We start from the raw sequence: 16,004 nt of genomic DNA on the forward strand, positions 1-16,004 counted from the left end.
TCATGGAGGGTTTGATTTTGTTTCCTGCGTCATATTGGAAATGTGAAGCTCCTCCGGTTGCAGGCTAGGAGGCACATTGAAGTCATTTTGCGGTTTGTATTATGAGAGCACAGAAACAAACCCCGACGTGCGGTCGGGTGGGGGAGGTGTTTGCCTCACCTGCCTCATGAGGAGTACAACATGAACCTAAATGATCAAATAAAATTATTTTCAGTTTTAGTTCTCTAGTCTGTGCTTGATATCGTTTTTCTGTTTGAGTCCAATAATGTTCATGATTTCATGGACAAAATTGCTGAATTTACCCATTTCCTGTTTAAATGTAAGTGTGTCTTACATGTGGGTGGTGAGTCAGTGCCTCGCTGCTCTTCCAAGTTCTTTATTTGTGCCATTGTCTAAAGACGAATAGGAAAAATAAAGATGAGGACCCTGACGCCTCATCAGTCAGCCCTGCACTTCGAAAATTGTGGACTGATGTTCTGATTTCTACAAAATAAAAATTCAAGATCAGATCCTGATCGATTCCTTTTTGATTGAAACATTGGTAAATGCTACCCTCTAGTGGCCAAATGTTTTACATGAGTCCGTCTAAGAAAGATGTTGCCACCTGCAGAGGGCATACTTGTCATAGTTATTACTCCATCATTTTTCCCTTTCCTTTTGCAATTCAATATATCCGACGTGAAATGTAAGTGTTAATGTCCTTTATATGACCTTACTTGTGACAGTCAAAATTCAAAAAAATCTGCATCAAACTTTGAGTATGAAATGAGAGAGAGAGAAAGCTAAATCAATCTCGACTTCCACGCCCGAGCGGTTAGAGCAGATGACATTTCATAACCAATCACCACTCTGTTCTTTTGTCCAATCCCTTTTATATTTAGTCTACTGTACCAGCAGATCAGCAAATGGATGGAATTGTACGCTTGGGGATATTCATTTTTTATTTTGTCTGTAATTTCTCCTCCAAAAGTGATGTCAGGTTGGACAAACGGCAAACGAGGCCGCCACAGACAAAAAGGTTTGACTTTGAATTTAACAGCAGAGTTTTTGTACATTACTGTAAATGATGGTATAAATTAATTTGTTATTTACTATATGGCTCAAGCAGATTTAACTAGTTTTCAAGGTCTAAGATTTTTCAGTGCGACACTCCAAACATTACAAATTTGATTTGTCAGCCTTTAAATTGAATACAAGCTGTTGTGACAGCAATTTCACGAGAAGAAAACTAAAGATACTTTTTTTTCCATCAAAAAAAAAACACTTCCCTGTATCTCTGTCCCCTTTCCATCACATATTTAATTAAGACAAAAAAGAAAAACTGCAAAGGCATTTTCCTCTGGATTTAATTAAAACAATACTGCAGTGAACACACATCGAATCTGACTACAAACTGTTTTTACAAGGAAGCAGCAACACCCCGACTCCAAACAGTACAAATCCTCTGGGAAGGGCTGTGGGAAGTTCACGTGAGACCGGCTACATACCTTTTATGTGCTACATCCAAGTATAAGTCACTCACATACAATCATTCGGAAGAGCGCACAGAGAAGTTGGTCTCACTCCTCTGTGCGAAGTAGTAAAAGTATTTATGAAATTCACTGAGCTAAGAAGCCACACATCTCATGTGCTTTAAGTTCTTTAAGGCTTTCTGATACAAAAGTTTCATGACATCATCTAGCTGTGGTGTTAAAAGGCTGTGTATCGTCTAAAGCAGGAGCGGAGGCTGTTCACATACATTCATATTAACCTGTCTTTAGGAAACACTACACCAAGAAAACTGTAAATTTAAAGCCAAAACGGTGTCACACCTTTTCATGGCACTCGTGCGTTTCACATTGTGCGCTGTACATTCTCTGAAGCATGCACTGCACTTTGGCTTACATGCAGGGAAAAAGAGAAGAATCATTGAAATAATGTAAACGAGAACTTAAGAAAAACAAAAAGATATCTCTCACATGCTGACTTCAACTTCCACAACAGACAACTTATCAATCTGACAGAGTCAGTGTCATTTGACATGCATTAAAAGGGTTGTGGAGCAAAATACGGAGTCACTGGGATGAGAAGAAAAGAAAAAACTCAATACTGTTCTGTTTGTGCAAACAGAGCACTTCACACTGACTTCCTCCTCAATCGAGGGAAGTCCTGGAAGCTGTGCCCGGGCGAGAGTGTGCTGCCTGGGGAAGACGGGCCGGTGTTAGCCCTGGAACCTGGCGAGCAACGCTCCACCCTGTAGGAGACCGAGTTGTAGTACACAGTATTGATGTGACAGCCGCGGTGGCCTCTGCGGGACATCAGGGGACTGTCACAAATCCCCAGGCGGTAGCACACGCAGGAGCAGAGGGAGCTGAGGCTTGACGCCGGCCTGCGTCTGCCTGTCTCGACGTGGACGTGCAGGCCGTGCGCACAGGGGCTCCGTTGTCCGCTCTGATCCTCTGCCGGGGAGGCGATGAGATTGGTGCGGCTCGTCCCCTCCTCTATTGGGAGGAAGAGAGCGCTGTGGCTTCGACTGTGCGCCCCAATGTTCTTCCTCCCTTGTCCGTCGCCTTCACCTCGTGGACTCAGCGCTCCGTCCAAAAGGCCTCGGTCCCTCTTGAGCGACGCCCTCTCTTGGGCATCTCTCCTCTCATCCTCCGTGTTCATGGTGAGGAAGCGAAGCACCACCAAGTTCAGGAAAGCGCCGATAACGGTCAGGCCCACCAGGATGTACATGAAGCTGAACGCCACGTAGGGCGTCTTTTCTTGCAGGTCCTCCTTTTTCTGCAGGGCCACAAAGTCCCCGAAGCCAATGGTGGTGAGCGTGATGAAGCAGTAGTAGTAAGCATGGAAGAAGGTCCAACCCTCGAAGTGTGAGAAGGCAGCGGCGCCGACGCACAGCGTTCCGATGCAGGACAGGAAGCCCACCAGCACCATGTTCTCCATGGAGACCTCAGCGTGTCGGAAGCCCAGGCACTTCTTAATCTTGTGGAGGAGGAAGCGGACAAATGTGTTCATCCTCTCGCCCAGGCTCTGGAACATGACCAGAGTGAGAGGTATGCCGAGCACAGCATAGAACATGCAGAAGACCTTCCCTGCGTCTGTGCCTGGGGCAGCATGTCCATAACCTTCATCCAAAGAGAGAGGAAATCAGAGGAACACTGCTTGGGTGATACAACCCCAACCACTTCACTTGAAAAAAATACAACAACAAAAAACTCAAACATTTACCATAAGACAAATGTTTGCAGTTATTCAAGAAAAAGCTCCACTCAAAATCGCAACAACACAATAAAGACAAGCCGTCACTTCCAAAGATGCGACACACTAACTTACCAATGGTGGTGATGACTGTTATGGCAAAGTAAAACGAGCCTGCGAATTTCCACTGTCTCCCGGCGCGATGGGGCTCCGCTTGCAGCACCACTCGCTCGATTTCGCGGTAGTCGTCCTCGGAGAAGCGGTACTTCTTCTTCATGTCGCTGCGCTTCTGCTCCAAGACGCGCCTGCGGGAGCTCTCCGACTCGGACTCGAGCGCGTCGAACACCGCGGCGCCCACCAGCAAGTAGGAGAACATGCAGAGGATGAGCGACAGGGTCCGGACGTTTTGCTTCTTCATCGTCGGTGTCGCCGTGTGTGCGTGCGTGCGTGCGCGCGTGCGTGCGTGTGCGGGGTCGAGAGCCGGCGGAGGCAGATCGGCGGCAGCTCACGGGTGACACCGCTACCGCTGCTGCTGCTCTCCAGCGTAGACACCCCACATCGGCGTTGCAGCCTGTTGCGTGAAAACGTAGTGCCGGCGAGAGACGGCAGGGAAATCAATCCGGGCAAGATGGTGCGTCGTGCCGCCCGCAGGTCTCCGCTTTAACACAAAGAAATACATACCTCGCTGGGAGAAAAGCGATCCCTCAACACGTTCATCTGTTTAAGAAAGTGGCTCGCGTGTTCGCATGCGCAAACAGGTCTTCTGTTTAAAAAAGGGGAAAAAAAGAAAAGGAAAAAAAACGGCGCTCTGTAACGTAGCCTGATGTGTGTTTAAGGTCCGTGGTAAGCTCCGGTATCTCAGCGCCGTGCAACAAGTGAGCTTCCGACGTGGGCGGGGTTGGGGGAGGTCAGGACCATGGACAGCAACCAGCAGGATCTCCTACCGCAGCAACAATGTCTAGTGTTTTGTTCTTTGCAGTACCCTGGCCTTTTTATTTTTATTTTTATTTATATATATATATATATATATATATATATATATATATATATATTGAAAAATATATGTATTTTATTGTTTCACTGACTTGTAACAGGGAGCTTGGCGCACTCCTGCCCTTGGCACAGGACACCCGGCTTGACTGGTTTTATAGGACTATATAACTTTGCCTCCCAAGAACAAGACTCGCCGTTCCCTTTATGCCCACTGCTCATTCTTGGCTCCTCTTTCAATGTCTGCTTGGGTTTATTCTGTACGTCTCCCATTAGAATGCCTGAATCCTAACAAATGACATTGAAACTATAATTTTAACTGCACATTGCCGCTTTGATTAAACACCGGGGGCATTCAGCACTTAGAGAGAGGAGGTGGGTGGGTGGAAGAGATTATGATTGGGAGTTCATCCTGGAGCTGAATATGATGAAACCCAGGTGAAAGGACTGTCATGATGCATTATTAGGTAAAGCAATCATGCTCAGGGTCATCACTGCTTTAGGTGGAGAAGAATGTATGTAGGGTAATTCTCTGAAGATGGGTAATAAAGTGATCCAGTGAAAGTGAAGAAATTTACTAATTATTGAATAAAACAGTGCTGTATGATTTAAACCTTAGGTCATCCAAATAATACAATTACTTTAAATACTTAAATATTTAAGTATATGAAGTTTTACTGATTTCAAGTAATGACTCAACTGTAAGATGTGAAATGAACTAATGCTTTATGGGACTTGTAGATAGACAGCGACAAAAAAAAATGGAACTATTTGAACATTTGATTTTTTTTTGTTTTGTTTTGTTTTGTTTTGTTTAAATTAGCCATAGAGGATTAAGTTTCAAAATAAAATAGTGCACGTCTGTTTTCAGTTCAGTTTCAAACATGGTCTCAAGGATGGCAAAACCAGAAAAGCTCACACTGGGATTATCACTGGTTGCACAAGTGCAATGATCTATACACTTGTTGGATAAATGATGCAATTTGTTAATCAAAAACATCATCATTTAGGATTCAAAATTTGAGAGAAAGAGAGTACCATGTTAAGCGCATGATCTCAGTGTTTGAGTAGGTATTGAAAGCACCAACAGTGGGCTGCAGGTGGATGACGGTGTTCTTTTGTTCCTCTCAAACGGAGCAACCAGTCCTCAGCAGCCCTGGCTCAGTGTTAAGTGGCTAAAATCAGCACACTTTGCATCCCTGTTGTGATTCAAACCAGCCCTCCATAAATCAATTACATCTCAGCTGATAAGAGAGGTACCTGTCGCACCAGCAGATGCCCATCAGCCCACACAGCTCCGACCCTTTTCAAAGCCCAAGGACCTGAAACAAAGTTAGGAGGCCCATCAATCCCACCAGGCCTGGGCTTCAAGATAAGTATTTGGACTTAAAGAGATGCCTTGCAGATTTAGTTTAGCACCTTGTCTTTCTCTGCTCCCTCTGGTAGAATTAAATTACCACAAACACACACATTGGCACCAATGCCGACATGAAATAATCCAAATTATGCAGCACTGGTTTTTGCCTGTTTCATTTTTATTTGCATTTCAGTCTGGCTTTTCACTCTCCATGCACATATTTCATATCTATGTGAGGCATTAGTCTTTTCTTCCTCTGGTTGATAATTCTTTTTGGGTGCAACTGTCAAAAACGCATGTTTGCCCTTCTTGGTCATCCCATCTCATAAAAAAGAACACAGTATCTATGGTGATGCTGAAATTATGCAGATGGGATGAAACCATTTCAAAGATGCACATGGTGTCATCCAGAGAAAAAAACGGATTTGTGTTGTAGGACACTTTTTTTCATTTCACTAAATAAATCCCATCTGCCATTTCACCATTCTGGATTGATTAAAAGAAACATGCATATTCAACAAGATTAACAAGGGTGACTCGCTTGCAGTAACAACAACAATTATAATATAAAATATATATATATTGTAATGTTAAGAAATTGTTTGCATGAAAACGGAAATGTTCTTGCAACTCAAGCTTTTGATTTTTTAAATTTTTCAATAGCATTTCTTTTTTTTATCAAACAAGAGAGTTTAGTTTGATTTGACTTGACATGTCACAGGAGTTAGGTGTGAATGTTGCCATGTTTGCCAGCTTACTTGGACACAAGTCAAATGTATATAACCTCAAGTCTTTCTTAAGTGGCTATGAATGTTGGTATACAAAAATCAGTCAGACAAAAAAAAATGAAAGAGATGATTCTTACAGTAAAGCCATATAAATAGTCACATTTTCAAAATAGAAAGTTTGAATATCTATATATGCGCCTTTATTATAGGTCTGTTCTCAATGCGTGTCTGTGTATGTCTGCGTGCCTGAGAGTGTAGTGAGTGATTCAAGTTTGTATCCATCGTGTGGACCAGCACTTTGTTAAACACATTGAGCACACATGCACTTTTTTATGATCCAAGGATCTTCCTTTTTTATTTTAGACAAACACTTCATCCCTCTGTTATTTTCTTTCTTCGTAAACATTTTCTCCATATTTTACCATTTTAAGACTGCTTGACATATAAGTTAAGAAAAAACTGTTTGCACCAATTATCAATTTCGCTGTTATAGCATTAAAGATAACCTCAACTGCTCAGAAGCTTTATATAGCTGGACTGGGATGCATTATGAGATCCAAGAAAATGCCACATGACAACAACCAAGAGATGAGGGTCATTGATACTGGTCTTTCAAATGAGAGACCATTGCATATTCCCTGGACTGGACCCTTCAATCAAAGATTAAATTCAAATACACTATTTTTTTTATAAGAATAATAATAATAAAAAAAAAAAAAAGGTTTTGTTCCATACATTTTTGATTTACATAGAATAAGGTAGAAAGGAATAAAGCAGAGGCGCTAAATAGCAGCAGCAAATGCCGAATGCCTGCAGAGCCCTTTGGTTTCCACAGTAACTAAACCAAAAATAGAAACCCACACCAGCGGCCATTCAACACTGAATCCCCTGTGATAATACACAATTCTATTTATACTTTCTAATGATGAAATGCTCCCATGGAAAGATGCATCTGTCCAATTACTGGAAGGAGCTACAATCAGGGTCCAATTATGTATTCACACTTGACTCCTTTGTGCTATTGGACCTTAAGAAAGCCGAATCCAAGTTGCTGATCCTATTGAAGATATCGTACACTGTAATGAGATCTCAGACTCTTCTACTTAAGATGGACTGCATTTGAACTGTGGGTTTGTGTGTGAATGTCTGCAGGGTTTGTAAAGGTCGTTTCATAAAACTGCTGCCTTATATATTATTAATAAGGTGCTTTGTTGGATCTGCTTTAAGAAAATGTAAGCAGCTTCCAGGCATGGTGCTCATTCTTGTTGACATATGTAAATTAAGTAGTCCCGACAGTGATCTGTTTACAAATTTAGCTCATTCCTTCCTCCCCAGACAACCGGTATTGATCACACGTAGCAAGGAATTTTTACGAGATGCAACAATATTTTAGCAACCACAACATAGATTTCAACAGTTGATAGCAATAGGCCGTCAAGATTCAAGAAGCACTTCATCATTAATGATCTCAGTCTGTCACATTTAGTAATCAAATCGTTGTTACTCTGACATTTAACAAGAAATAGGAAGCGTGATCAAATATGTTGACCAATTTATCTTCAAAGAGCAAATATTCACAGTAAATGAATGAATATCAGCAATGATGTAGCAGTGATATCTCTATTTAAAATATAGACGCATCACTTTTGTTTAGATTAAAGGAGATACTTTATTGATCTCTGGGAGAAATTCCCAATCATGTTTTATAGCCTCACATGAACCTTACTGCTGTTTGATTATTATGAAAATGTTCCAGCAACGTTATTTGTGGCGACGTTACGAATAACCTACATCCACACAATTTATCTGTTATAGTGGCTTTAAAAAAAATAAAATAAAAATAAATAAAAATAATAAATTAAATAAAAATCGTGTTTGTATTTAATGTGGTGAATGCGTTGTTGATTTGTGGTCATGAGGTCATCGATCTAAAGAGATTGTTAATCATGACCAAGTGTTTAATTTTTGAATTAACGTTCGGGGTTTTCGTATAGCATCCATCAGCTGCCTGAATCATCAGCTGGTTTGCGGACAATGTCGCCGGCAACCTGCACAGTAACCGTGCTGCCTTCTCGTTGTGTCGGAATAAAGATTCGTTCACGAGAGAGCGTTTGCATACTAATTAAATGATCAAATAAAGGCGGCATACGAATTAGTGTTTCGTAATGAAACATAATCAACTTTCAACCGCTAACTAATGATGCGTTCCAGTAGACCTTGGTTAAACTTTCACTTTTCCTCTCTTTCTCGTACACCACAGTGTGCGAGTTATGCCCCGCCCCTTTGAGAAATAAACGTATTTCAACGACACCCCATATTTTACTTTGTATATGTAAAAAGGGCAATTCAAGGTAAAATGAAGATTAGAGTAAGTGCAGCTCGTTCGTGGAGGGTCATGAGGACGTCGGTGTGTTCCACTTCCGGCCGGTGCATGAAGGCAGCACCAGCAGCCACAGCAGCGGCAGCAGCAGTAGTACTGCAGCCGCCAACGGTGCCGCTGTCTGACGATGGTCTGCTGGTCAGGGCCGTCCTCACATAACCTGAAAATGCCATTGTAACTTCAAAGTTCTATGCCCGGCAGCACACCATTTCAGCTGTAGTTACGACCACAAACCATTACGGCAATGGAGGACGACTGCGTGTGCGAGTACGACTCGACGTGGGACACGGAAAGTGACGGAGACGAGCCGGTCGGAGAGAGCCGAAGCCGTCGATCCTGCCAAGACAAAAACAAACCTGCCTGGACTCTAGTAACTACAACCTTTTTCCTCATTACTTTGCCAACATACAAACAGACAAAACGTTGACTAATAACACCTTTATTGTAGCGTCCCGGTACTGTACGGCGCTATTATTGCTCAGAGCGGGACGCTAATGGTGGCTTTCTGCCTTCCTGCAGCGGGCGAGCTAACTAGCCTACTTAGCTTCTGGCGATAGCGTCATGTTTTAGCCGTCGCAGACGTAATGTCTAAATAATATTATATTAGGTTCTTTGCATCGAGTCTGCCCCCCGCTTTTATTTATTGTTGGAGGGACGTGACTGTACGAGTGCGTGTTAGTTCCTTTGCTGTATAAAGGAAGTGGGTTGCCTTGGCCTTAAATGGTAACTTGCCATTAGAAAATAGGAAATGTTTTTTGCACCATTATAAGAGCACCGTTAGTTTGACTCTGCAGCCCGCCAATGTTGCTTGTCCACATTTTGTGGAACGGCTCTCGTGTCGGACGTGTCAGGGTTGATTTCACTTTCACTTTCATTTTCAGTGGCATCACACGTCCAGAAACATGAGGGCTGCAAAGGACATGCAGAATTACAGAAGGGGATACCCGGTAAGTTCCAACTGGCACAAATGCATCTTAGAAAACAGTTGTCCTCGCAGCCTGGATCTACCTGACCTCGTTTTGTTTTGTGACAGAATCTGACAGATGACGAGTGTTCCGAAGACAAAATGAACAATCTGCAGTTTTATCTCAATAAATATCCTTCTGCCCCTGATGGTAACCCGCTAGACCAATAATATGCAGTCAGCGTTGCTTCGTTGTGTTTTTACTGACATGGACCTCTCTCTGTCACTTGGCACAGATATCTTCATCGAGTCCTTTCATAAAGACTGGAAGAATGACTACAAAAGACTGGAGAGAGTTCACTCATACATTCAGTGGTATGTGCCGTTGGGTTTGGGTTGTGTGTCATGGTCAGATTAGAAAACCAGTGTCAACTCCTAATGGTCTGTGTGTCGCATGTCGCAATCTGAGAGATGTGTGATGTGATTGCAAGTTCAGTTTATTATGATAATCCAATGTGCCTTAAAAGTTGAATTGTCAAATGACTGATTTTCACCAATTGTAATTTCATGCAATGCAGAGTACATTTGTGTTTATTCTCTCATGCATTTCTGCCATTACAAGGCTTTTCCCACTTCGAGAGCCAGGGGTTAATTACATGGCTTCAGAACTTACCAAGAAGGAAATTGAGGTAAGCATCAACATGAAGACAAGTGTCTAAACTCTGAACTCTGAAATAATAATATTAGGCTGAATTCCTTGGCTCTTAGTGCTTTGCAATTTGGTGCAACGTAAAAAAAAAAAAAAAAAAAAAAATGTACTGAACTCCTGAGTTGATTTATGGCAAATTGTGATGGAGAGAAGGAGTAATTAGGAGCTACTCATACGCAGTTCTTTTAATTATTTTAAACAAAAAGAACATTTCCAAGAAACAGAAATAAGCACTAATAGCTTCCCAGCTGTTTGAAGACGACTGAAAGAAACAGAAATACTGCTACTTTCATTTTTTTTTATTCTAAGATTTTGTCAGGAAGTCTGTGTGAATTCAAGTCACAAAAATCTGTTCTGTTCATTAGGCCTTTAAGAAGAATGAGGATGCCAAAAAGAGACTTGTTGAGTCCTATGAACTCATGTTGGGCTTCTATGGCATGCGCTTGGTCAACAAAGAGACGGGGGAAGTGAAACGGGCCGAGAACTGGAAGGAGCGGTTTGGTAATCTGGAAAGGTGAATGCTCAAGTGTTCTGTCAGCAGTAGAAATGTGATTTTGTTTTTAGTCGTGGCACTGACGCAAGCTTCTAATGCCCCCCCGCAGGAATATGCACAATAACCTGCGTATCACTCGCATCCTGAAGAGCCTGGGAGAGCTCGGCTTCAAGCACTACCAGGCCCCTCTTGTGCGTTTCTTCCTCGAGGAGACGCTCGTCAAGAAGACCCTCAGCAGTGTCAAACGCAGTGTACTAGACTACTTCCTGTTCGCCGTCCTCGACAAGGAGAAGCGGCAGGAGCTCGTGCGTTTCGCTTATCTTCACTTTGAGCCAAAGGACAAGTTTGTGTGGTGCCCCCGAAAGATTCAGAAACAATTCAGAAAGATAGAGAAGAGGTCCGACGTGGTCGTCGGCAGCGTGGACGGTAAAGAGGAGGCGTACTCGCGAGGTAAGAGCAAAGACGGAGAAGCAGGCGTGCAGCAGAAAGAAGATGGGCTCGATAAATTTCCCAAGGATCAGAAAGGAGTGGCTAAAACTGCGAGCAAAGACAAAAATGCATCGCCTGAATCATCCCCCGAGCCGAAACAGGAGGACGAGGCGGTGGGAAACGGCAGCGCAGAGGCGGAGTCTGAGAAGTTTCTGGAAAACGGCGGCGATTGCACGGAAGAAATGGACGAGATGGATCAGTCGCCCAGTCCCGACACTGTGACGGCAAAGTCCGAGCCCTGTGCCGACGACGAGCGCAAGTCGGCCAGCAGCACGAAAGACACCGTTCAGGAGGCCGACCCTATGCAAACCGACCGGGACGCGGAGCCCGAGAAACCACCAAAGAAGAAGAGGGAGGACGACGCAGCGGTGCCGAGCCCCGGCCACGCCGCAGGGTCAGCGACTGGGCCGGCGGTAGAGGAGAAGGCCGGTGGCAGTAAAGCCAGCAGCTCCTCAGGCCAAACCCCACTCAAGACTTCCAAGCATTCGCCCTCCCCGTGTCAGGGGAGGGAGGAGAAAATCCCGAGAACTGATTTTAATCAAGTGGCGGATAAGAGTGACGATCTAGAAATGTCCCAGGAAGGTCTGTCGGCGGCCAACGGGTCTCCGAGGAGCAGTGGCAAAGACGAGAGTGAGCAGACAAACGGAAAGGACTGCGACGACATGACAATGGAGTCGCAAAACTCGAGCTCAAGCCAAAATATGGGGGATTCGTGAACAAATGAAATGAATCACACTAAATACTTTTATTGGAGGTTAAATGAAATGTAAATATAGGGACAGAGTATGAGTTTTAAGAAGAAGAAAAAAAAAGACATGCTGGCCTTATTATTTGCCATGTTATGACATTTAGATGGACTCCTCAATTTGAAGCAGTACATGAATTAATTGCAAATGAAGGACTGAATATACTGTTGGATTATGTTGAAAGATAAAGCTGGTCATATTCTGTTATTCTTATTGACAGCAAGTTATTTCTTATTTTTAACTGAAGCAGGAGACTGATAAACTGCTGCGATCTGCAGCGTTTTACCCCTGAAGGCCTCTTACCAGGAATCGCTGGTATGAAAGACTTTAGCGAGATGATCGTGGTGTAAGAAAGTAAAGACTTTGTTGCCTCGTTATCAGACTCCTTGTCAGTTTTGTGGGTCAGGAAGTGCAAGCGTGTCCGTCTAGTCAGGATTGACTTGATATGTACACTTGCGGACCTGCCAACCTGTGCGCGTTTTATGCGGGTGTGACTCGCCTCTCTAAACTAAGCAAAAAGCTGCAGACGTGCAAGTTGCGTGGGAAATGGGCACGTGCCGCAGTAGTTTCAACCAATTGTTGAAGAGCAGAGAGAATAAAGAGTCCACTGAACCTATAGCAGAACATCCCCGCTCCCTCTGCTACTGATAAATGTCAACGGTGAATCACAAAACTTTCACTGTGAAAACATTTGCGGCAAAGTCTAAAATGAAAAACATTTAGATTTGCAAGCGAATCTATCGATCACGTCCACCCCCCCCTCGCCGAGGTAAAGAGAAAGAAATGCAACTAGCGGGAGCGGTGCAAGGTTGGCCGGTCTGCACCAACACTGTTCTCTGAAAGAGTTCCGTCGTAGAAAAACATAAGGGCTAACTTCTGTTTTGTCGGACAAACCACAGTTCTCAGAATTCCCCATTAGTTTGCGAGTGAACTCGGCAGCAGACTTTCAAAGCATTTGCCGTTTTAAATCGTAGAGACACTTTGACACGCATTTCCATCACTGTGCAAAACCTGTTCAGCTTAGAAAAAGTGAAGCGTCGGGCTTGAAATAGGCACTGCGGTTACATCAGTAGATATGACGCAACCGGACAGCCTTGCACTCGGGCTTAAAATCACTTTTCATTGTTTTTGTGGAATGTGTTGACGGTGAAAATATAGAATATTACCAGACTTTACCTTTCTACAGTAATGACTGCTGTTCAATGTCCGCAGAATATGTTGCGCACTATTAACATGAAATGGCTGGTTTCAGCGTTTAGTTGTTTTTTTTTGTTTTTTTTTAACTGTTGTTTTTTTAACACCTTAATGCTTTCACCCATAGAATATTTAATGCACTGATACGTAACGAGTAAAAAGAGCGTCTTTTTGTGTGTGTGTGTGTGTGTGTGTGTGTGTGTGTGTGCAAGTAAATGCTTCCCATTCTTTTGTGTTTCTGTTCTGGACCCTGCAGTCTTTAACCGATGGTTTCAACGATGTTGCACCATGTTGGTTAATGTAGGTTAAAGCAGAGGTGGAAACTGAACATCTTAAAGCCTTGCCAAAAAAAATGTGATGAGACTGGTTGATTGTAAAAACATGTGCGTTCTCTCTGAAAGAACTGATAAAAGCTCCGACTATAACATTTGAGTTCCACTGTATGTTCATTTCCAAGCCAGGGGGATTATCTTGATGCATCTTTTTTTATATATATATATTTGCACTGTTTCTTGTTAAGAGTATGGTATTTACATATTGAGATCATTGTAATAACTTTACAAACATGCTTAATTCTTATGTATTACGACTGCCCCCTCACCTCCAACAACAAAAAACTAATAATCTGGCTGTTGACAAAGCTGAATAAAGGTCTACTGTTTTTTTATGCTGTTCTGCCAAAGACTGTTCAGCTCCAGTAGCCCCGGTTCTGGTAAACTGCATATTTGGGGATAGGATAGCATTGCAGTATACCAGTGTCTTTATTTATGTATTTATTTTAAATATCTCAGTAAAGTAACATGACTCACCAGCAGAAGGTAGACAATCCTGCAGATATTGATGCAGCAGGTGAAGACAATAAATAGACAGCGCTCAGGCATGCTGGGCCCTACAGATTTGCCCATGCCTGCCCCCGTGTATGGATCTGCACAGTCTCGTTTTAGCTCACGACGTCTAACGTTTTCATTTTATTTTCCGGTTTGTTTGTTTTTTAACACTTCAGGTCAAGACGCACAGGTTCTGTGAGACACAAGTTTTCCAAATTGTTTGCGGACTACATCATTTTAAATGCAGCAGTGCTTCGACTCTACACACCTGTTGAATCATTGAGATTTTGAATGTTAATTTCTTACTACATCACTCTGAAACATGACCAGTTTTCCTTTAGTTGAGACGTAACCCGGAAGCTCCAGCTCTTGTTCACAGGCTGAATTCAAACAAGACTCTGCATGATGATTTAAGGTTGTAAACAGCCCCCACAACGCCACCAAAGCCTTCGCAGTTGAACTCCTACTACTGACAATGTGTATAATTTGGGTGCCAGTATCATATTGAAGTGTTTTGACTGCAAGTGTCTTTAAAAAAAAAACATACAATAAAAATGAAGGTGGAAAGAAATAATAAGAAGCTCATGGAACCCCTTCCAAAACACCAGCACTCTCTGGTACAGACAATAACCAAACCATCAATTGCATTGAAATCCAGCAAGATAGTCACTGCCCGACCCAATCACACCCTGGCCATTACGTCCCAAATTATTTCAGCCAAGCCAATGTGTCCACTCGCACCCTATTGATTAAAAGATGAATATTTAATCCAAGCAGAAGGCAAGCGTTCCTGACCAGTTCGATAAATTACAGTTATCCCCCTCACAAAATAGATCAAATCATCTTATAGCAGTAAAAGGCTGAACACAACAGTAGGCCAACACACAAAAACCTAAACCCACAAGAAATGCTGTGTATTTGCCAGACAATGATGAAAACAAGTTGAATATAAACCAAGAATGCAAAAAAAACAACACATAGCAAGTCAACGCTCATGCACAGGTCCAAATGATGCGATACACAAGACACAACGCACAAAAAAAATCAGCTCACTCAGCAAAACATTTCGCCTACGTCAGCATGTCACACAATCGCATCAGGTTATCATACAAAGACAGCAGCTCTACCTTCAGAAGTTCTTTCGTTGATGTGACCTTTGTTGTAGGAGGCCAAACGCAGCACAGCAGGCACAGTATCGAGCGAGGGGTTCGTCGAGGGCAGGCAAACACTTCCCATCGTGGTGACAGTCGACGGTCAGGACCGACAGAAAAGCTCAGTACCAACCAGCGGTTGCAAATGATACCAGGGAAACCAGGGCTGGAAAGTCAATCAAAAAAACAATCTGGCAGAGGAGTGAGTGTGGGCCTGCTGGGGCTGATTGCAGGGAATGGGCTCCAGGTGTGCTGATTAACTGCGTGAGGCCAGGTGTTTGGTGAGCTGAGCAGAGGAGAGTTGGTGAAATCAGAGTGTGACAGGTGTCTTTTTTTTTTTCTTTGCAAAGTTTGTTGTAGAGCTGAGCTTAGCTTGCTTAACATCCTCCTCCTCTTTACTTCTCCAGTTTTGTTGTTGTTGTTTTAAATAGAGCTACAGAACATTTTTTACCAATCCTTTCCACCAGTAGTGCGGCTAGCAATTCTGGGTCCTGAACCTACCTATGACTGATATATACCATAATAAGTGATATAATTGCCATTGATTTCCTTTAGATTAACATTCAATCATAACTTTGTGACCTTTAACTTAATAAACAGGAGCCAGTTGTAACCACAAGTTCTTCTTTGTTTGTTAGCATGAGCTGTTACAATAGATACACGCCTCAAAGGACAACACCGACACACGTTTTCATATCACACTTCAGTAAATCCGCGGGAACAATGGTTGGCCTGTTCTCACAGGAATAACTGGCCAATGAGACCCGGCTGCACCAAGTCCAAGTGTTACACCAAGTGTAAGGAGTTTTCTCAGCCCAAGAAGATGAATTAAACACAAACCTCGGGGCTCAACTTT

At 43.0% G+C, this 16,004-nt stretch overlaps 2 protein-coding genes across 3 annotated transcripts; one reads left to right on the plus strand and one right to left on the minus strand.

Moving 5' to 3' along the window:
- Positions 1 to 1,328: 1,328 nt before the first annotated feature.
- kcnk15 (potassium channel, subfamily K, member 15) lies at positions 1,329 to 15,244 on the minus strand. Of its 2 annotated transcripts, XM_076041924.1 has the most exons (3): positions 15,125 to 15,244; positions 3,316 to 3,833; positions 1,329 to 3,107 (listed from the first exon to the last, which is right to left on the minus strand). In XM_076041924.1, exons 2-3 carry the CDS (start codon positions 3,596 to 3,598, stop codon positions 2,116 to 2,118), a joined length of 1,275 nt encoding a protein of 424 aa, XP_075898039.1. In that variant the 5' UTR covers positions 3,599 to 3,833; positions 15,125 to 15,244; the 3' UTR covers positions 1,329 to 2,115. The 2 variants fall into 2 exon arrangements, with proteins under 2 accessions (XP_075898039.1, XP_075898040.1); XM_076041925.1 differs by lacking the exon at positions 3,316 to 3,833 and having other exon boundaries at positions 15,125 to 15,242.
- Positions 8,708 to 13,597, plus strand: ogfr (opioid growth factor receptor). The gene is made up of 7 exons (XM_076041937.1): positions 8,708 to 9,005; positions 9,517 to 9,582; positions 9,669 to 9,750; positions 9,836 to 9,914; positions 10,162 to 10,228; positions 10,614 to 10,762; positions 10,851 to 13,597. Exons 1-7 carry the CDS (start codon positions 8,880 to 8,882, stop codon positions 11,944 to 11,946), a joined length of 1,665 nt encoding a protein of 554 aa, XP_075898052.1. The 5' UTR covers positions 8,708 to 8,879; the 3' UTR covers positions 11,947 to 13,597.
- Positions 15,245 to 16,004: the final 760 nt, after the last annotated feature.

The sequence above is a fragment of the Nelusetta ayraudi genome, unplaced genomic scaffold, assembly GCF_046127955.1.
Source record: "Nelusetta ayraudi isolate G7.1 ecotype Tasmania unplaced genomic scaffold, CSIRO-AGI_Nayr_v1 ptg000070l, whole genome shotgun sequence".
Taxonomy (NCBI): domain Eukaryota; kingdom Metazoa; phylum Chordata; class Actinopteri; order Tetraodontiformes; family Monacanthidae; genus Nelusetta; species Nelusetta ayraudi.

Bases quoted from the DNA above. Each gene is read 5' to 3' on its own strand.
- ogfr (XM_076041937.1), top strand. From the start codon at position 8,880: ATGGAGGACGACTGCGTGTGCGAGTACGACTCGACGTGGGACACGGAA. The intron at 9,006-9,516 runs GTAACTACAACC...TTTCATTTTCAG, and splicing joins ACAAACCTGCCTGGACTCTA to TGGCATCACACGTCCAGAAA. The intron at 9,583-9,668 runs GTAAGTTCCAAC...GTTTTGTGACAG, and splicing joins ATTACAGAAGGGGATACCCG to AATCTGACAGATGACGAGTG.
- kcnk15 (XM_076041924.1), bottom strand. From the start codon at position 3,598: ATGAAGAAGCAAAACGTCCGGACCCTGTCGCTCATCCTCTGCATGTTC. The intron at 3,108-3,315 runs GTAAGTTAGTGT...CTTTGGATGAAG, and splicing joins AACAGTCATCACCACCATTG to GTTATGGACATGCTGCCCCA.